General features: G+C 42.5%; 3 protein-coding genes across 8 annotated transcripts in view; 1 reads left to right on the top strand and 2 right to left on the bottom strand.

Annotated features, from left to right (window-relative positions):
* Nucleotides 1-12,121, bottom strand: part of LOC132707214 (supervillin-like) — a 71,459-nt gene extending 59,338 nt beyond the window's left edge. For 2 of the 5 annotated variants that reach the window (XM_060678961.1, XM_060678962.1), the window contains exon 1: nt 2,181-2,316. In XM_060678961.1, the coding sequence (XP_060534944.1) occupies nt 2,181-2,207 (27 nt within the window). In that variant the 5' untranslated portion in view covers nt 2,208-2,316. Of the gene's footprint in view, nt 1-2,180; nt 2,317-8,802; nt 9,028-11,796; nt 11,967-12,000 lie in introns of those variants that run through there. The other 3 variants (XM_060678967.1, XM_060678965.1, XM_060678963.1) reach the window with 3 other exon arrangements.
* Nucleotides 12,122-12,449: 328 nt separating this feature from the next.
* Nucleotides 12,450-21,065, top strand: LOC132707334 (protein cueball). Of its 2 annotated transcripts, none has more exons than XM_060679143.1 (4): nt 12,450-12,700; nt 14,577-14,806; nt 16,457-17,785; nt 20,239-21,065. In XM_060679143.1, the coding sequence occupies exons 1-4, from the start codon at nt 12,628-12,630 to the stop codon at nt 20,317-20,319; spliced, it is 1,713 nt and encodes a 570-aa protein (XP_060535126.1). In that variant the 5' UTR covers nt 12,450-12,627; the 3' UTR covers nt 20,320-21,065. The 2 variants fall into 2 exon arrangements, with proteins under 2 accessions (XP_060535126.1, XP_060535127.1); XM_060679144.1 differs by lacking the exon at nt 12,450-12,700 and adding an exon at nt 13,394-13,527.
* Nucleotides 21,066-21,203: 138 nt separating this feature from the next.
* LOC132707339 (uncharacterized) lies at nt 21,204-22,152 on the bottom strand. Its single transcript, XM_060679152.1, has 3 exons — nt 21,794-22,152; nt 21,588-21,742; nt 21,204-21,533 (listed from the first exon to the last, which is right to left on the bottom strand). Exons 1-3 carry the CDS (start codon nt 22,150-22,152, stop codon nt 21,331-21,333), a joined length of 717 nt encoding a protein of 238 aa, XP_060535135.1. The 3' UTR covers nt 21,204-21,330.

The raw sequence follows: 22,152 nt of genomic DNA, 5'->3' as shown, positions 1-22,152 counted from the left end.
GGTACGAATTTTTCGGCTTCGAATTCCAATTACACGCGCTTCGCAACTTTCGCGTCGCAAATTTGGAACGCTTCCATTAGCAACTGTAGCACGAGAAAAGTTTCCGAGTAGCTTTTGTTGCGTCGCAATTTTCCAACGCGGGAACGAACTTTTCGATTTCTGCTTTATCCACGTAATCATCATAGTAAGCGTGTTTCGCTTCGAATTCCCTTCGCAGTTACAAACATTTGGCTTCGCAACTTTCGCGTCGCAAGATTCCATCGCGACGAAACAAATTCTTAAATTCCGCACCTTTCGCTATTTCGGCACCGCGGCTGAGAACAATGGCCGCCGAAACATCAATCACCGCGCGGGAGAGTGTGTTCCGGCCGTGGGATTTTATTTTTCGTGGTCGGTGGTATCGATCGCAATTAGCGCCCATACAACAATACGTCATTTGCGCCGTTAATTACGTTCACCTAATCGCCGCGCCGGCAAAAAATCGCGCGGATTCAGATCGGGCGGGAAACGCGTCGGGGCGCCGCGTTTTTGTAGGTCACGTGTCCCGGTTTGCGCCAAATATGGTATGAAAGCGGCACGGCCGACTGGATGAATATTCAAATCTAACCGGTTGCTTGGCGCGAAACCTTCGCTTATCGACGGCGTTTCGCTTTTTTTTATTAATTCGTTCCTTTTGCGGTTTGTATTCGTTGGGGTTTAAAAGTACCATTTATCTACCTGTCCAAGATTCCCTTTAATAGGACGGAGCCGTAAAATCGGTAAATAATGAGACGACCCCGGTGACGTCGAGGCAGACGTCTAGTCCCGGAGGCGGGTGGGTTCGTCCGGTGCGCCGCCATTGTAGTTCATAAAAACACGAGACCCCGCGACATGTTTGTCTACGCTTTTATCGTCGGAATGTTTATACTTGGTACGGCAAACGCGAATGAGTCGGGCAACGCGAAATATGTAAACTTGAACGATACGATAGCGCTTATCTACAGTAGAAATTTCGCAAATTTCGGTCACAATAGATGTTTCAAATCGGGTTTTCGCATTTTTCGTGAAAACGGAAAAAAATACGTTACACGTGAATTGCAGATCAAAAAATTATCTACAAAAACGGTCCTTATACTTTTTTCTTGGGACTAACTCGATTATAGCGATTTTAACAGTTAAAGTAGTTAATTTCTTACCCGGCTTTTTAGGCTGAAAAACCTGGGATCGGTGAGTCCTTTTGGAACGACATTCCAACTACCCAAGGTCCAAAAAAAAACTTTTTTCTTCGATTGCTATTTTAATATCCAATTTTACCGGATTATTGGGTCTCGATATTATATACCCGCGAAAACTAACCATTAACAATGGATTCATGGATTGTGTTCAGTTTTTAAAGTTATCCCCTTTGCAATGGTGCACTTTACGTCTCTCGTCTTCACTCGCGTTAACACCTAATTACTTTTGGGTTGTGAACATCAACATCAACTGCATGCCCATTCAAATCTGTGGTCCTCCAAATTTCAACCCCGAGAGTAATGACTGACGAGGCGATCCAAAATCTTAAAACAGGTTTGAAAATGAAAGAGAGGATCAGGATTAAGGTCGCTGGGACATGTAGCACGACTGGGAGATGAACAACCTTCTGAGCACATCCTGATTGGGGGGATAAATGGAAGAAGAGGTAGAGGTACACCACGGAGAAAATGGATTCAAGCTGTTCAGAATGACCGAACGGAAATTAAAGAAACTGTAACAAAATCAAAAGATAAAATCAAATGGAGACAAATGTGTAACCAAGCCATGGGCCCTCTTGCCCCGAAAAGCTGATTAATATGTATAGTTATATATCCGAATATTCTATATAACTGGTAAATTTCCTCTAACTAATATAATGGTAGACGATTTTGCTGCATATTTTAATATCGAAATCGTTCCTGAAGGCAATAAAACTGGCGAAACGTCGACCACACATTTGCTTTTGCGTAAACCTAGCCCAAAACCCATCCGATTCCTCTACATCGAACGACAGGGTGGGCTATACTAGTTTTGTGAATTTTTATTTCAATTACTTAAAAAATTAAGCGCCTAATTAAAATTTACGCACGAGAGGTTACCGTCGTTGTAGCGCGACGGAAGGGGGGGTGGCTATCAATCAACGGACGTTTTAATTAATAAAGCTATCATCCACGGAGGGTACTTACGCTCACGCAGACGCCGCTCAGCGGCATCGCTCCCGACACCGATTTTCCGAATTAAATCCAAACATCCGCGACTATACTTTCGATTGTTTTCGTAACCGACGAAGCGGCGCTCACTCACAGCCCTCTAGTAATCGACTGGCTCCGCTGAAAGTGGCGTGCAACGAGGCCACGACACGCGGCGTGGAAAGAAATTCTTTGGATCGCGCGCTGTTGCCGCTTCTGGTGCGGAGACACACCGCACCCCCGCAACGCATTAAAGGCTTACTTACGAACCGCTAATGGCCGTTTCCCGAACGCGACGGGATCGACTTGCCCTTGGTAAACAAAACGGACGAGTATATACTTAATTTTTTTTCCTGTATTCCTTTCATTTCATTGAACAATTAAAAAGCATTACACAAGATATTGTGGTTAGTCTCGCCGTAGAATCCCTCTTTTACTAAAGTTCCTATTCCCGAAACGTTCACCATCATTTCAGATATAATAAAATCAGAGAATCTTGATTGAAAAATGCTGGTCTGGTACATATTTTGCTTAAAACTTCGGAAACAGCTATGGATTCTCCACTATCACCAGTCATCGGGAATATATCTATGGAAGCTTTTGAAAAGAAAGCTCTCGACACCTTCCATCTCAAACCAAAATTATGGACACGCTACGTCAATGATACTTATGTTATTTGGCCTCAAGGTCAGAAACCCAGGCAGATTTTCTTAGACATTTAAACTCGATACACCCTAAGATCTCCTATTGTTAGATATTCTTATCAATAGAAAATCAGACCTAACATCGGTTCATTGTGTTTACAGAAAACCTACGCACACAGACCGATACCTTAACGCATGGTCACATCACCACCCTTCCCAAAAATCATCGGTTATCAACTCTCTTGTAAAACTATCTCAGCCCGAGTCACTGAAAACACAATTAAAACACCTTACCTCTGCTCTTCTGCTCTTCCACATTAAAGATATTGAGCGTTCCGTTCAAAAATACACCTCACCACAACCTTCCAATTGCAATGAGGCCGAAAGCACACTTGCCACTGTGGTCCTTCCTTACATTCAAAACATTACTGACCACATATCAAAAGTTCTAAAGTATAACGTCAAAACCAGATTTACCACTTGATCAAAAATGTCTCAACATATTCGGACTCTCTGAAGCTCTGAAAATAGTGGAAACCTAATTAACAACTAACAGACTATTTTGAGTGAAATGTTCGTCTTTTTGATAGAAAGCTGTGTTGTCCGTCAATTGCAGCTTTAAATGAAACTTTGGCTTTTTTCTCGACATTGGACATTGTGTTTTGAAAATCCTTTTCTTAGCATAATGTTCTTATCTGCGGCCTTACAAAAATACCTTTTATAGATATGTCCATATTGTCCATTTTTGTCTACGGCTTTAACGCACTGCTTCATCAAACCAGGTTTGAGATGAAGAGGAGGCAGTAAAACTTTTTTGGGGCCAACTAAGCAGTGCTAAGGTGTAAGGCTTGTTCTAGAGGGCCATCCTATTCGGGTCCAATGTCTATATCTTGCCCGACTATCCCACTGTTATCCTATGAGCACTTTAAGGTCACCACTAGGTTCAACAAGGTCCACTGATGTTCTTGGTAGTTTATTTTCTTCAAAAGAAGTCGTAAATTTTTATACGTTTCTTTTAAATGTAACGAATATGCAACATTGTTGAGGGAATAGGAAATCCTTACCCATAACCTTTATAAGGAAAAACCAGTGAACGAAGTGTTGAGCTAAAACGCAACCTCAGCATGTCTATACAAAATACACAAGCGTAAACTTGGTTGCATACTTCGAAGGCGATGTTTTAACAGGATGACGTCTATACTAATAATTTCTGTTGGAACATCTTGCCACAATCTCTCAATCTGTTATCAAGCGTGTAGTTGGTTGCATACACCGAGGAAAATGATGTAAGGTGACAAAAATGGAAGCTAAGGGATTTCCCGGAAGGGCTCCACGCGCTTCACGATGGGTTAAGCGAGGAGCAACGGAGATAATTGTCAAAACAAGGGACGCCTGCCCCCCCCCTCCCACGACCCCCGCGACCGACGGAACGATCGTTTTAAAAATAGGAGACATTGAATGCCGATCTATTTGCGGCGGTCGGGTAAAAAATTCGGAATTCCGCAAACCGAGCGTGAGATTTAAGATCGCAAACATCCATCCCACGTGTCCAAAACTATAATCAACCGAAAAAACAAATATTTTGAAATGTCATTTTGCACCACCATCTTACCAGATGAGTGCCCTTTACTACTCCTTTAGGACCAGTAAAGCGAAAAGAATGATACTTTTGGTTTATAAGTGTATTTGTTTAGAGTTTATTAATTCATCAGTATTTTTTGCTGTGAAGCAGTAGTGTTTTCAGTATCACGAGAATATTAATAAAATGGCGACCGTTGAACTGGGCCAGGATGACAATATTCCGTTGATAATAAAGCAGTGCCGAAAAGGTCTGACGTAAACATTCTATTATGATGAGACGCCGATTAATGAAGGCTGTTAATATCATGAAAAGATGGTTTCTTTGGAAAATTAATTCGGACGTTTTCGATGAAGTGGTAAAATCTTCTTTCGGATGGTAGTAGTTAGTTGTGGAAATGACACGACAAATTTGTATTTTTTTAAATTTATATTTATTTAGATGGTTTTCCTTCGATATTTTGAAAATCACGTCCCGATCTTTGCGAGTCCCTCTTTTCGCTAGACAATCAATCCATCTTAACTGGTAAATACAACTTATATTTGCTCTGAGCTTTGACGCCTTTAAATTTAGATTGAGCTGGTAAAAAATAATTTAAACTAGTCCGCTGACAAAGTATCTCTTTTTTGTGACATTTATTGGACAACCGCGTCCGTCTCTAGGAAAGACTGGATTATCATTTATTAACATTTAAATATTTTTATTTTCTTTTCGGGCGCTCTATTGCTAGTACATCATTTGCTTCGAGTTCCACAACACTCACGACAGATTTGTAAGGCCGTTAGAAATCTGCGCAAAGTCCAAACAAAGAAAAAGAAAAAAAAACTGAAAATCAGCCTGATTTGAATAGTTCCTTAATCGACAGGGGAAAAAGAAAAGAGTGACAAACAAATAGAGAAGCAAATTTTCCCTACTAATTTTCGAGGTATAGAACTTTAAGTTGGCATTACTGTTCAAGATGGCTACCGATTTAACAGCTGTCAAGTGATTTATTCTCAGTTTGGTTTGGAAATTCATCATGAATAGACTCAAGCCTGAACAACGCTTTCAAATGGGCCCAAAACGAGATTGTCGTTGTTCCCGATTTTCATAAGCGAATTTTGTTTAGCGATGAAGCGCAATTCTGGTTGAATGGCTACGTCAACAAACAAAACTGTCGCATTTGGAGCGAAGCTAATCCTCAAGTGTATGTCGAAACACCGTTACATCCAGTAAAACTGACTGTTTGGTGAGCTTTATGGGCTGGTGGAATCATTGGTCCGTACTTCTTCAAAAACGATGATGGCCAGGACGTTACAGTCAATGGTGATGGGCATAGAGCTATGATTACTAACTCCTTCATTCCTGAATTGAATAACCATGATGTCCAGGAGATGTGGTTTCAAGAAGACGGCGCAACATGTCACACATCGATTTATTGAAAGACACGTTTGGTGCCCGCCTAATTTCACGTTTTGGACCTGTGAATTGGCCTCCAAGATCTTGTGATTTAACACCGCTAGACTACTTTCTGTGGGGCTTTGTGCTTTTTGTGTTGGTCTCGATAAAAAAAGATTTTAGAAGGAGTTTGAGTTAAATCATGATTTTAATCGTGATTTAAATCACTTGATTAAAATCAGTCCGACCCCAATCTTACCAATGTTACGTAAAAGCTCAAGTCCATGAGAATTTGAGTGCAGTAGATTGTAAAAAATGGTAAGATGCCTATGCATGCGACGAATCTGGAGAGTTGTAAGTTGAAGTCCACTGTACAACTCTTAATAAAGCCCAAAATCTGAATTGATTTAGATACAAAAAATAAAAGATGGTGTGCGTAAGTCAATTTAATATCGAGTAACACTCCAAGGTCCCTTATTACGGAGGCCTACAATACAGGTAACCCTTTTATGTTATAAGTATAATGCATGCAGTTTCTGCTGCGGTAGAAGTTCATTAGTTTGCATTTATTAATATTTAATTCCATTCCATTCAAATTGCACCATTTAATTTTTTTTAAAGCTCATAACAAGCCTCATAATATTACTAAAAGAGTATATCAATAAAAAAAGTTTAAGTTCTATACCAAAGTACGCCGTGAAACCATCAAAAATGGGACACACCGTACATAAATACTTTCGATTAAATTAGAACCGTACTCTCATATATACCGTTCACTTACATATTATCATATAAAAAATAAGCATTTTCACAGTTTCAAAAAAATATTATTATTGATAATTACGTAATCTTTTATTAGATAACCTACATACTAGTAAGTGACGTGTTTCACTATTCGATATTTCACATTTCGCCGTATTATCGTGAATTTATGGCGACCGACGCCTTGAAATTTACACAAATATGCGTATACGGTACAAAGATCCGCGTGACTGTTTATTTAAATTAATTAAACCTTAAAAGGCCGACGCAATTGGGTTAATTAACTGCTACCATTATAACGACTACGCGGCGGCGGGGCACTAGCCGTTACGAGACTTTCCCGCGGGGCGCACTTTTCAATTTTCCGATTTTCCCGAGCTCTCCGACAGTCGTCGAAGCGGCAACGTCGAAAAAACAGACCTTCCCCCACCGCCCAAACGCGAGCGACAATGTGTTAGGCTTTATCCGCGATACGCGCCACATGTCCGCGGCCTAAACCGCGTGCGGCGTTGCCAGATGGTGCGCATTATCACTGCTTTGAGGAAAATTTTTTAAATAAATAATAATAATAAATAAATACTTATTTTAAATAGTTTATCTTATTAACTTAACAATTTATGTATTGTAGTGAAACGAGGTAAAATTGATTTAATGTTTTACAATAGTTCACTCTTTATGGGTTGTGGGCTAATACATATATTCAATATCAAGCATGAGAGAAGGCTGAAGAGAAAGACGTATTCATTTTAAGGAAGGGACAACAGAATCATGAACACTTGGAGGACCAAATACAGTTCCCTTCGATTCAGTATGTAACTCTATGCAGAGGTGGAGGCGATCGAATATTCCTGTAGAACTAGAAGATTTGGGGCCAAAAGTATATCAACTCCTTTCACTAATGACCTGAGGATCTATAGAAATCCAGGAAAGATGCGAGGCAACTCAATATCATTTATAATTTTTGATGAAGATCTCCAAAATACCCTGGAACGATTCCAACTTGATACTGAAGATAAATTTAGTTTTGTTTATAATGCCGATGAATCGGGCTTTAAGAGCGATCCCAGTCGTTTAAAAGCGATGGGACGAAAAGGCAAACCATTAGTAAGAGTCTCTGGAGGATCTGGACGAGAATCAACTAAGGTTTTAGCATGTGTTGGAGCAGATGGCTCTTTATGCCACCACTTATAGTTTTTAAGGGTGCCCGTTGGACATCAGGCAAAGCTTAGCTTGGTACTGTGTACTCGGTACCTAAAAATGGATGGATGTAGGAGTCACAGTTTTGCACATGATTCACTGAAGCATTTAGAGAATTAGAGAAGAAAAATCTCTACCAAACCAATAATGTGTTCTAATTTATGATGGGCATGCCAGTGATATCAGCGTTAGAATAATCGAAGCAGCTATCTCTAACCATATTACACTGATTCAACTTCCTAGCCATCTTACCGACATGTTACAGCCGTTGGATAAATGTGTTTTCGGTCCAATGAAAACATTTTGGAAGAAGGAATTGATAAACTTTGGCAAAAAGAATGTGGGCAAGGGAACTCGGCGGTTGCCAAAATGTGAATTTGTTGAAGATCAAAGGCTACAATCGTTGCAAAAGAAACGAAATATATACAAAAACTCGAGACAATCTCCTTTAACAAGCAACATTCCAAATCCTTCTAATAAATGCTGAAAAATTAGCTTCACAAGAACAAACGCTTCTTTATATAAATGAAAAGACATCACCAATAACAAGGAAAACACCAATAATTTCGCTAACCACATCTGAAATAGTAGCACTGCAAAAAGATGAGAGCACATCTAATTGTCCAGGGAAAACCATACCAGATATCTGATATATCCCAAGATCTCCATAATTCCTCTAGTTTTTGATACAGATGTTTACAATTACCCCGAAATTGTCGGGGTAAATGTAATTTTTGTTTTGTTTTTTTTTTCAAAACATTTTTTTATTATATGTATTTATTATTCTTTACATCTACAAAAAAAAATTGAATTGTTCAAAATAGTTTACTTGACTGTATCATTTATCCTTGTCCGTTCACTAGCCGAGATTCAAACACTCTGTGGTGTTCCCTACGCGCCACATGTCCGAGACTTAAAGCGCGTGCGGCGTTGCCAGATGTTATTATCGTCGCTTTGACGAAAATTTTGGAATCGATCAGAATCAAAATTCAATTACGTTCAACGTAACAAACAACGGGAAAACAGGAATCCAACTTTTCTTTCTCTTGTAGTTACTTACGTAACGCCCGGAACGCTTGGCGATGATGCCCTTCGAATTGCGACGCGAATGGAGCGACTATGGAAACAAAAGAACCGACACGAAACAAAAAACAAGAGACGAACGTCCGCGGCCGACTTGGGACGTGACGTAAATATGTATAAACACTGCCCGACGACCACGTTCTATCGTGGACTACGGAGGCGACGACGACGACGACGACGACGCCGTCGAAGGTCCGGGCGCACTGACGCCTACGGGACTGAATTATTTTAATCCGCCAGTTAGCAGAGTCCCGAACACCTCATTTGTTCGCCACTGTGCACTCAGTGTTGGGCAAACTTTGATTTTAATTTAAAAAAATTAAAAACTATCGATTTTTTTTTATCATGAAGTTTTTTTTGTAGCAATTGCACTCGTACGTCGCCGTATAGGCGTTAAAGTCTGTTCATAGATATAAGAAAGTGGCTAACTGATTAAGGAAAGACCCGAGCAAGCTGTAAGAATGAAATATGGCCGAACAGGTCTGTACTTTGCTTAGAATTTAATTATTTGGGGTTTTGTTAGGAAAGATACTATTTAATACAATATTAATTTATGTATGTATTTAAGTTTAAATCTAAAATAAAATTGCAAATTATTTTTATTACCTACTTAAATTACTTAAAATTATTCACATAATATATCAGTATCACTATGACTATCATCGCCTGTTCTATTTATTACTTGTTCTATATTATTTGCAATATGGATATTTATATGGATTGTTTGCCCATCTTTGTGGAGGGATGTTAAAAACTTCGGTTTCTAGAAGTTTGAGGACATTGGAGTTAACACGGGGAAAACATTGTTACGACGAATGGCAGATTTCAGTTGGTGCCGAACATGTTCAATGGTATTAAATATACAGTGGTACGCCTTAAAATTTTACGCCCTACATTTTTTGCATAGTTATCACAGACGAGAGACAGAGAGATAGAGACTATCGAATTATAAAAAAAATAAAACACCCGATACTTGGAAACTTTAGAGACAGCCCCGCAATTTTGCAAAAAGTGCGGTGCAAAAGGAAAAAAGAGCATATTTAGAGTTTTTGGGACAAAAAAGCTCTTCTCTATTTCACAAAGGTATAAAAGAATAAAAGATTCAGAAAAACAAGGTAACTGTGGACATACCATCGAATTTAGACGATCCAGAAGAGATTAATCGTTATTTTGTCTCTTTTTAACAGTGATTACAAATGTTCATCCACCGTAGATTTTTATAATTCACACAAAATTAGTAACGAATACAATTTTACTTTTCAATTAACTGAAATTTCTCATATTACTGAAATTGTATCAGAGATCAAGTCAGGTACTACGGGCGTCTACGGAATCACCTTGAAGGTGGTAAGGTCGTACATGGCAGCAACAGATAAATACTTTTGCGATCTAGTGAATTGTTGTCTTCAAATTGGATACTTCCCAGCTACGTGGAAGGAGGCATTGGTCGTTCCTATTCCCAAGAATATTGATCCGTCCGTAGTTGGAGATTTAAGGCCGATAAGCTTGTTGCCACTTTTGAATAAAATTCTAGAAAAAGTGGTGTACAGGCAGATAAATGAATATGTTGCTGTAAAGGACATACTCGCAGCCCACCAATCTAGTTTTAGGAAAGGGCATAGCACGGATACTTCGCTATTAAACTTGTGTGATGAAATCCCGAGGGCGGGTGACGGCTCTGGTCCTACTGGATTTTACTATCAATGATACTATCAATCATAGACTGTTGATTGCCAAGTGTCGGTATATGGGATTTGATGACAAAACGTTAAGCTTTTTTGAGTCGTAACAGGCGTAAAAAAGTTCTGTTGCAGGACCGGCTATCAACTACTCTAGATATTCCATCAGGGGTACCATAGGGTTCAGTATTAGGTCCATTATGGTTTTTGATTTATACAGCAGATTTGGGCGGTGTAGTTGCCAAGTACAATTTTTTGCCGATGATACGCAATTGTTCCATAGTTTCGAACTCGACCGTTGCGAGGAGACAGTGAACAGCGTAAATAAGGATTAGGAAAACATAGTCACCTTGGCGGAGGGTCACAATTTACGTTTAAATCCATCAAAGTGTAGTGTCATTATTTTTGCACCTAAGAGGAAAAGAAACAGTTTGAAGTCCAAAATGAAATTATACGTTGACAACAATCTTATGTTTTCAAATACAACTTTTTATGCTGTTTGAAACGTGTAATAAATTCCAACAATCCAAAATATTTGAATGACAAATTAGTATTTAGGAAATCCATTCATGTATTGAATCATCACTCACTATGCCATTGCACAAAACAAAAAAAATTCGATGTTCTTTTACATATAACGCTGTAAGCTTGTTCAACTCCTGAAATAGCAGCCTCAAATCAAAGTTACTTGATTCATGTACAAATTTTAGATTACATTTAAAAAAACAGTTACTGAACTTAATGTAAAATAATCCCTTAGAAAGCATGTATATCACTTGAAATTTATATGTAGTTGTAGTTAGAAATGGGTTAAATGTGAGTGGCCTTAATGCCAGATTTCGCCCATGTAATGCTAATAAAGACTATTTACTATTATTGTTATTATAATTTGCTGTGCAAAGACTTATAAATACCATACGTCAAAGAAAACAGAAATTGTTAAGTATTTTCGCAATAACAAAAAATACTTATACCCGCCTATGTTTATATGTTTACATATGAAATGAGACTTCCCAAATCAAACCGTCAATGTGCAAAACAACGTTTTTACATCAGACTCCCGATGCGAGAGAGACCGCTTGGCGCCGCGCCTTCGCCACACCTTCGATGGCGACTGCCGCGTATTTTGTGTTGCCTACCTTCGGCACCCGACGTCAAAAAAAACGCGTTTAACGGAATTTAAAGCAAATTTTAGCGGATTTTAGCGCGATAATCCGCGTGCGCCGGGCCCTTTTGCATGCGGCCGCCCCCAGTTTCCCAACCGACACGGCAAAACTATCCTACTGACTCACCTGTTCCCATCCCGTCCTCGGCGGTGCTCGTGCGTGGTTAGTTGGGTGTTATCACGGTTATCACAGGCACAAACTCGCACGGTTACTGGGCGTTAGTTCAACACTGATGTACCGACAAACAACCGCTTAACCTACCATGCCGACGACAACAGGTAGCGCACGTCGTCGTGTTGCATTTGACTCGCTCGCAGCGCAAACACTTACCTGGGTGTTCTTTGACGCCCCGAATCACTCGCACGAAACACCGAAACGCACGCGAAAAGCTCCCAAACACTCGCGTTCCTTACGATCCCGTTTCTCGCACAACTCCGAAAAATCGAAAACCTTCTGTCACGCGGCGTTTGACAGTCGACGGTTTCGCGCAAGGCGGCTTCACACCGCGCGCGTTAGGCGCTTCCACTTTCAGGTAAATCGTCGGCTTCTAGGGCGGCGGCGTCAGCGGGGCCGAAATACGCAAGAGCGTGTCCGATCGGCTAGATCTAGGGCACTTACGTCACTAGCGCCGACTCGTACCACAGAATACTATATTGGTACGCTCGACGTGTGCGTCCGCCCTCGCTGTCAATTTTCAGTAAATAATTAAATAAGCGCCGGAGCACTTGCCTCGTCGCTCTGAATACGCCGCCGCTGGCGTACGCCGGACAGAGACGCTCCGTGTGCTAAAAAAGGAACGACACCGAACTATCGGTGTGGGCCGTTTTAAAATCGGAGAGAGCGCCGTCGCCTCGTGCTGTTGACTGGTGGAGCCGCGCGGATCGCATGTGCCGTGCTTTCGATACCCGCTGGCCGTTTTTCGCGAGTATTTTGTCGAATAATTAACGACGGGGAAAAATGTTTGATAAAGTGGCGGCCGTTTGGTTTTTGGCGTGTTTTGCCGCCGCCAGCGAAGAGTACAGCGACTGGGGTAAGTTTGGCCGGTCGGCGAGCGTGTAATTGGCGCGCCATGCGGCCGGGAATCCTGGTCACGTAGGCTCCCCGAGCGACACGCGTCCGACCGTTTTTGATTTTCTCGCGTAATCGACGTTACGTAACGCGAAAATGCAATTTGATAAGGCGCGCGCGTTTGTTTTGAGAATAAAATAAACGAGCGGTGTCGCGGAAAAAGTTGCGAGAAAATCAGAATCTTCGAATAAGACTGTACGGCGTTTTTTTTTCCTCGAACACAGACCGCAAATAATTTTTTGCCCCGATTAAAGCCCGCTCAGGTCGTGCTTTGATTAAAGGACGCGTCAAGGTGACGTCACGCCGCTTGACCCTGCAAGGTCCGCGTAACAAAAAAAAGTGACGTTTCTCGGTTAAATAGTCGCGTTTTTTTTTTTTCGTTTTAATTAATTATTCGACCGGAAGTTTCCGACGCGGAAGTGCCTTGACGCTCGCGGCGAGGTGTCGAGTTTCTTCGGCCGTACGGCCTACGTGACTAACGGCACGCAGAAGGGCCTCCGCGGTCCACGTGGCCCATCGATCGCGGGCGGCTTTGAACACGCGCGCGGGTTACAGGTGTGACGTAGCGCGGTAGCGATTCGTGAAAAATTCGTGTTTTATGCATCACGGACCGAGAAGCCGTTACCGTCGAGGAAATCGAGGCGGCCTCGCGAGTGCGTTTTGATAAATGCGCGTGTCGCTTCGGCAAACAACTTAAAAAATAATCTCGCTCGTTTCGAGTGGAATTGCGTAAAAAGTGTGCGTCGATCGCGAAACGTCAATCGGAACGCTTGACCTTTGCAATAATAAGTAGGTGCGACGCGGATTATTCGGTTTTTTCGCCGATAATAAAATTCAAAATTGTAAATCGGCGCCGCTGTCGATTTGAAGAAGTTTTTGCGCGCGGTCGATTGGCGACGCGCGTAACCTCACTTTTTCATCGTCTTTAATTAACTAATAACGATGAAATACTCGACATTCGGAAACGGCGAGATTTTCGGTGAACGGGACGTAGTAAATGTTCTGAAAATTCGGCCTTTCATATATCGATCTAACATATTTACAGCGATGCGACGTTGCCGCTCCGTCGAAAAAGTAGCATCGAGTTTGTTGCGTGCGAGGACTTTTTGAAATAATATACGAAGCTTCAAATTTTAATAACCGTAACTTACCATGTACAGGGTGGTCGTAATCGGAGTGTTTTAACGGGAAAAAACTATTTCTGAACTAGATCGTGCAAAACCGACTTAAACGCCAATGCCTCGATTTTTGAGAAACATTTAACCGCATGTCCAAAGCGTCACTACCAACCGCGAGATATAGAGCGTTTTTCAGTTTTCGGCCCTTTTGAAAATTTCCCGTAACTTTTTTAAAAACATTATTACTTTTTTTTTAAAGCAAATGCAGTGACGTACTCAGATTTTTTCTACAGTTCTCTGTTTTCTCAGAAATGAATACGACTTTCTTATTTCTTAGCTAGCTTTAAAAAATCCATATACATTTGTTGGTAACTGTAATTAAAAAAGACGGAAACATGTGCCATTTTTTGTATATGTATTAGTAGACCGTACATATGCCATTTGCTCATATTTGTAAAACTTATAATTAATGATTAAAAAGTAGCACGTTCAGCTTTGTGTACGTGTTCTTTTTTTATTTGCTAATTGCTGGTTGATTGTGACCTGTTGATTACTTTAATTTAATTGGTGCTCTACGTTTTGCGCAAAACATAGGGGAAATCAATTAGTTTCTCAAAAACCGCTAAACATAGGAACGAGGAGACAGGAAATCCTATAATATACTGTATAAATAAAAGTTTACGGATAATCGTGAAGGTAAAAAGAGCGTCCGTGTCGCAGAGTTGGCCGTGGTGGTGAACGACCGGATCGAACTGCTCCAGGCCAACGGAACCGTGGTTGGTGCCACTACAGAGCAGTTCACCAAACTCAAGGCGCTGACGTTCGACGCCGTGCGTCACCAGTTCGTCGTGAGCGACATGGACCAAGAGAACGACACCATCTTCGCCGTGCAACTGACCAAGGAGACTGAAATCACGCCCATAATACCGGATCTTCCAGATGACGTTCAGGTACAACATAACAAAACATTTATGTGACGTAATACTGCCCACTTGATCCAAAGATGAAATTGAACGAAAAGTAAGGGAAGTTTTACAATAGATAAAGTCGATGAAATGAAATAGTATCCTAATTATGCTTTCGCCCTTTTTGTTTTCCTGGCAATGGAGGGGAATTTTATCTTAGTTGTGGAGCTTGTATGAAGTATAAATAAATTAATACATTTCTCCCTTGGCATTTCATAAGGATTGCTACATTGATATTCCAATATTCTTTCTCCAAGAATTGTTTAAATAACCTCAAAATTTACTGATTCCTTTTCCATACATAAAAATCTGCGCCTGTCAAATTCATGCCTCGAAAGTTGCAAAACCGTTTTAGCAAAACCGACAAAATTACCCAAGAAAATTTAATGACTTGGTAATGCACCGTTACCGATATTTGAGAACGTTGAATTTGGACAAACATGATCGTTATCCTTACTTGGCAAGAATCTTTAAGCTAGCAATAAGCATGATTATCTGGGATCACACAATATGGTCTCTCTTAATATTTCAAAAAATCTATTTGTCAGAAAATGGCAGAGAACACTTATTTGCACACGATTTTTATTGTTTTAAAAAAATATATTTTTCAAAAATATTGATTTCTCAATGATGCTCACAAATGTTGATTATATCTTAAAATCAAATTGATAATTTCCGTTTTTTTGTTTTCCGTTTTAAAGTAGAGACAAATTTAAACCTTTTTTGTAGTAATTTTGGAGGCGCCAGAAAGAGCTGGACTACAAATCGTACAAAACGTACCTTTCCACGAGCTGACGTCTTCTTACATAATCACAATTAAATAAATTTTCTGAAAAAAAATGTAACTATATGACTCTTTTTAAACGTAACATAACATAACCTAAAATACAAATAAGTTAGTTCTTTTCCAACACCTTCGAAGGGCACCGAATAGGTCGGAAAGGAAATGGAAAGTTACAAAACCGTTTTTAGTTTACCACAAAATTACTCAAGAAGTTTTTAAAATTGTCAATTGTCAGCGAAAATAAGCCCAAGCCAAGAATACTTTGATTGTAGTAATGCCGATCTCTCAGTATCTATTTTTTTTCTTACTTGTTGACATTATCCGATACTTTTGTTAAAAGTCAATGGAAATAAACATTATTATTATTAGCTCGGCAAGTTTCCACCTTGATAAATTTTCTCTTCTGTATATGATGTTAAAATATGTTTTTTAAGGAATGGCATATAATTATTTTTGTTTTATTTTACGTTGTATTAGCATTTTTTTTTTTAATTTGTCCCTTTGGTGTCCCTGTTCTGTAGTTGGATTTATCCTGTTGAACGGTGTATGTAAATAAATAAATAAAAAACTCTTGACACATTGTAGTAAAGGGGCTACAAATCGTGCGTGGGAGGTGCGATTGCTCATCTTTCCACGAGCTGGCGTCTCCCTACATAATCGCAATGAAATTAATTTTCTAAAAAAAAGAGTTGCAACGATATGGCTTTCTTTTAAGTTAGACAACAACCCCGTGAGAAAAGCGTCCCAAAAAACTTAACCATACTTCACCGGTAGTTATTAAATGTGATTATTATCCAAATGCCAGTACCTTCTGAGGGCATTGCGACATTTTTTTTTAATGTTGGTCGCAGGGCCTGGCCGTCGACCCCATCGAGGACGTCCTCTACTGGACGGACTCGGTAAACCGCACCATCAGTTCCGTCAAACTTAACCTCACTTCGTTCGAGCCGCGTTTGTTGTTCGCTTTCGGCGACCAGTCGCCGCAGGACATCGCGGTCGACGTGTGCCGCCGTTACGTCTACTGGACCAACTCGGACCTGGACCGGCCGACCATAGAGCGCGCGAAACTCGACGGCACCGCTCGCCAGGTGCTGGTCGACTCGGACCTGCGGATGCCCGCCGGTATCGCCATCGACTACACACAGCGCAGGATTTATTGGGCGGACATGCGGGAAGGCATCTACTATCGCATAGACAGCGCTAACTTGGACGGCACCGACCGCGAAATCGTCTACGAGGGGACCCACACGAAACCGTTCGGCGTCGCCGTCGACGAGGTCGCCGTCTACTGGACCGACGTCAACGACAACGCGCTGTGGCGGTTCGCGAAGAGGCGGCGCGGCGCCGCCCCCGAGAAGATCCGAGAGTACCTCGAGAAACCGATGGGGCTCGTCGCCAAGAACCTGCAGGTCAGGAACTACCCCGACTGTAAGGAGCTGGAGCTCGCGATAGAACGCCAAGGCGGCGAAGCGGAGGCGGAGGTGTTCGAGGTGGAGACCGGCACGGAGGAGGCGCCGCGTTGCCTCAACGGCGGCGACTTGGTAGACGGCAAGACGTGCCAGTGTCGCAGGGGGTACACGGGGAGATACTGCGAGACCGAGAACTGCCACAATTTCTGCATCCGAGGCACCTGCAGGTTGTCCCCGACGGGCTACCCCCAGTGCCGGTGCCCGAGCGGTTACGGAGGCGCCAGGTGCCAAGCGGACGCTTGCTCCGCCTACTGTCTCAACGACGGCGCGTGCGTCCACACCCGGGGCGGCCCCGAGTGCCGGTGTCGAAGCGGCTTCGCAGGCACCAGGTGCGAGATCTCCGCCGAGCTGTCAGAACTGTGTCGTGCCTATTGCGACGACGTTTCGACCTCGGACGACTTCGGGTCGGTCTGCGGATGCAACGCGACTTCGGCACGGATCGTAGCCCCGCCGCCCGAGCGCACCTTTTGGACGAAAGTCGTCGAGGACCCCGCCTACTCGACGCTGCTGATGCTCGTCGCGTTCTGCGTGGTGATTATCGGCGCGATGGCCGCCTACATCGCGGTGAACAGGCGTCGCCGGCCCACCATCAAGAAGAGGATCATCGTCAACAAGAACGTGACGCCGTTGACGTACAGGCCGCGGCCCGCCGCTACCGAACACTGCGAGATCACCATCGAGAACTGTTGCAACATGAACGTCTGCGAAACGGTGAGCGCCACGCGTTTCTGACATATTCACCTGCGCAAAAATCACCCCAGGAAATATTGGCGCTCGATTTGAAAACACCGCTTATAAATTCCGCGGGCCACTTCATTTATTGCCCTGCCCCTTAGAGTCCTAACTCCATCCAGTCATGTGGTAACCGGTCTCCCTCGTTTTCTTTCATTTTGGTGGAGCGTTGGAATTGGTATTAACCAGATGGGCCCGTTGTGCCTCCAGATCGCGCTAGAGGGCGTCCAGAATGCCGCCCCTCGATCGATCAGGGCCGTTCCAAATCTTGCCCAAGTCAAAGCAGGGCACTGGGTGAGCAGATGATACGGGGTGTCCTCCCCTTCCATGCACCAGCTGCACCCAGGGTCGTTTCCAATGCCTAGCAAGCATGCAACGTCCTGTGTAGACCCCTGTTAGTGCTCTACACTCCCTTCTGGTCAGTCTAAGCAGCTCCCTGGTCCGAGGGAGGGCGGGCCCATCCATCATAAGCCTCGCCTGCCTCATTCCCAGAGCAACCCTCCAGCCCACCACGGCTTCGCGAGCTCCCCGCTTCACGCACGGGGCGATTTCCCAGCGGGGCTCCGGTCCCATATGCCGGTGCGTCTGCCCTCTCTCCAGTCTTACCTTGATGGGAAGACAAAGGTCCATTTGTCAAAGAAGGTCATCTCGGGGATGCCCATGACACCGCGATCGCCGGGCCAGCCCTCTAAAATGTCGTACGGGCCCCGCTTGAAGGGTCCCTCTCTCCAGAGCCCACAATTCGCTAGCCTGACATCCGTCCTGGCCGCCTCCATCCGCACCCGATCCGCCGGAGAGGGCAAACCCACCAGAGCCCCTAGGGCCCTCGTGGGTGCCGTCTTCGTGGCGCCCGTTATGCAGAGGCATGCCAATCTCTGCAGTTTTCTCGTTTTCTTTTATTTTGGTGGAGCATATTCAAAAGCTTCTCTCGGCCCATTTATTTTCCTTCATTTGTACGAGTTGTTTTGTTTCAATTTGGTTGTTCTGTGCAATCGATTTGTACGGTATCTAATCTCGTCTCGCGATCTTCTAAGAAAATCCATTTCCACGACATATGACAACATTCTGATCTTTCTTCTTCTTCTTCGTTCTTGATATTAGGCGAGTCGCCAATTCCTTCGTCGTCTCTTCCAGTTAAACAGCCCAGTTATCGTTGTGTTTTGGGTCTTAACTACTCTCTGTGGATTCTGGCACATCTTGTGACGTTCTTGTCAAAGTATTAAACAAAAAATTTTTTTTATATATTTATTTATTGTACCCATCTTTTTGAAGTGGAATTTCCGCTGTCCATTTTGGCACATCATTCCTAAAGCAATTTCTTGATTTTTTTCAATCCGATGTACAGTTTTCGGTAAATGCTTTGGCCGGAATTGTTAGAAATTATTAAATAGACCCTTTTTCCTGCCAGTATGGCCGGAAATAATATAATTGTCGCCGATTTTTAGAAGAGGATTTCCCAATATTACTAGAAAAAGTACCATATTTAATAAAGAAAAAATATTTAAACCACATATTCAATAACCGATGGGTAGGTCGTGGCGGGCCCCCTAGATCTCCAGATTTAAATGGTTTGGACTTTTTCCTATAGGGGGCATCTAAAAAGTGAGCGAGTGAGAGTGAGACTGGAGGTATACTTCAAAGAATGCGCGGCAATATGAGGAAAAGAGATGAAGCGTGGAGGACACTTTCAACAAGTTATCAAGTTTCGATGTTCCACTTTTTTTCAAAAAGGTTGCCATTAATTTATTAACGGACAATTTTGTTAAAAATTATTAATAGTAGGTAGTGTTTTTTAAAAAATAAGAATCGCTTATTATTTATCTTGTCGTTAGGATGTTATTTCATTAAAACCGTAAAAATAAAATGAACAGTCTTCTAATATTTTTTCCCTGAAAGACACTAATTGATAACTCAACACTAGATATTGCTTGGCGACCTAATTAACCAAAATATTATCTGTTCATAGACAGTCAATGGCACGCCACTGATTTCCTTAAAAATAATAACGGCATTTGCATATGAGCAGTTTTGACTTAAAAATAAAAACTAATTTCTCTGCTTGCTCTCATATTAGCATTGTTATAATCATGCAGAGAGGAGGTTTTTGTTTTTTTTTTAAGAATAATTTTTATTTTAAGAGAAATCAGTGGCATACCATCAATGTCTACCAAAATAGACAGGTGAAATTCTGTGCGCCCGCCACTGGTTTATTTTTAAAAAATTGTGGTATAAAGAATGCCTCTTAATACACAGTAAAATATCTAAAGTGGTATTACAGATATAAAAAAAATATATTTTATTCTTTTACCGCCCTTAAAAAAATGGACCCAAAAATCGTCCCCTAAATTATTGACATTAGAAAAGACCCTGTACACACTACTGCAAATTTGTCTCGCTGGTTCCGCAACCAACCAAAACTGTCTCCATTGCAGCCCTGCTTCGAGCCAAGACGGGGGCGGGACGACAAGAAGCAGCTCCTCGCTCACATGGAGGGCGGCGAGGAGGCCTACTAGGATCCCGGGGTTCCCCATCCGAGAGACAGGCTGTGACGTGAATAGTATTAAAAAACGTTGTTAAGTTTGTTAGTGTTTAAACGCCGCGGGATTTCGGGCGACTATCCGGTCCTTCGAGGCGGATCCGAGGTCGGCGCCGCGCCCGCATCTTTCTCGATTTTTTCGTGCCAAAGTTTTTTTTCGAAAACGGAAAAAGTAAGACGATCCCAAGCCAGTTTTATGGTCGCGCAGCTATACTTAATTTTTAGGGATATTTATTCGGTTTTTCCCCCTCCCCTCGTTTCTTAGGGTATTTTTATTTGAGTTTCGAGTAGTACTTATACGGTTCGCTTAGCTGAGTTACTTACCGTTTTATTTTTTTTTTGCATCGAGCAAAATATGTGGCTTACCAATATCTACGTCGAAAATGTGATAATACTAGCCGATTTGATACACTCTGTATATAGTTTTATATTGGTATTATAAAACGTATTTGCAAAATAGGTGGTTTTAGTAAACCCTTCCTCACTCCTGTCTCCTCAAAACTGGCCAATCCAAAGCGATTACAGTCAGTCAATTACACTTGTTTTGTGTCTGCGGAAATTGAGGAGAAAATGACTGTGAACAATGTACTAAAAGAGATTAACTTTAATATACTTAGTGCTGGGCTACAAAAAATTGCGTACTCTACTCAAAATCCTTTTGAAGATGGGAACACTTCCGGTAATGTGCGCAGTTGACGTCAACTTGCTTATTTTAAATAGAGCACACAATATGTTATTACTTTTTTCAATTCCAATTCAATTCAATTTTTCAATGTTTAAAAATAAAGTTAAAAAAAATTTTTTTTTTCGAAAATCTTAAGAAAATGTTAAAAAGTTTGAAAAATATGCCAACACGTATCCTTGTGCTTACCGAACACTGAATTCGTCAAAGCGACGTTGCCGGTTGTTGAAAAATGTAGCGAACCGCGGGAAAAAAGACTACAGCTCGTGGTTCGTTTTTATTTCCTGGAATCAACTGCGAAACCGTTCATTTTCCCTTTTTAGAAGGGCTGCGCTTCCTCGGCGACTTGGACCTCGCCCCGCCCTTCTTCCCGCTCTTCGACCTCGACTTCCTCTTGATCTTGCGCTTGACTTTATCCGCACCGGTCGGCGACTTCGCCTTTTGCGCGGTCGTCGGCGTCTCGGGCGTCCTCGCGAAAGAATCGTACCCGAACTTGCAGCACACTTTACCTGGAAACCACGAGTTTTACCTCCAAAGGTTGACGGTTACAAGCGCCATCTTACCGTTGCAAAAGTCTTCGCCGCATTCTGCGCAAGACACGACCCTCATCTCGAGCACCCCTGATTTATTTTTGATCCTGCGCACCTGTGGGTCCATTTGAAGTTGTCGCTTCTCCTGAGCCCTCGTCCTGCGCTGCGACTTGCCCAGTTCTACCAACCTAAACCGCCAGTCCTCAACGTCACCTTGTCGTACCACGCCCGAGACTTACCTGGAGAAGTAGTTTTCCTCCGTCTTGGTCTTGGGCCTTTCCGTGGTCAGCATCTTCCAGTCGATGGTCACCGCGGAGAGGTCGTCCAGTCTCAAACCCTGCATCTCGACGGGGAGGGGGTTCGCGAACGCGTACGCCTCCCTGCTACGCTTCAGGTCCTTCTTGCCCGACTTGAACCTCCAGCCCTTGTCTCGCAGTTTGACCGCCTCCGTCGAGGGTTTTTCCGGTTTTATCTTGAAGTCCGGCACTTTTTCGAGCAGCCGTCTGAACTCCTCGCTGCTACCGACCACCGTCTTCGAGAGGTCGAGGATGGGGGCGGCCTCCTTCTTTTTGCCGAGGAAGTCGTCCAGCTTGGCCAT

The sequence above is a fragment of the Cylas formicarius genome, unplaced genomic scaffold (genome assembly GCF_029955315.1).
Source record: "Cylas formicarius isolate icCylForm1 unplaced genomic scaffold, icCylForm1.1 PGA_scaffold_9__14_contigs__length_23061073, whole genome shotgun sequence".
Taxonomy (NCBI): Eukaryota; Metazoa; Arthropoda; class Insecta; order Coleoptera; family Brentidae; genus Cylas; species Cylas formicarius.
Note: the sequence above shows the minus strand (reverse complement) of the source record. Positions and strands in the feature narration are given on the sequence as shown.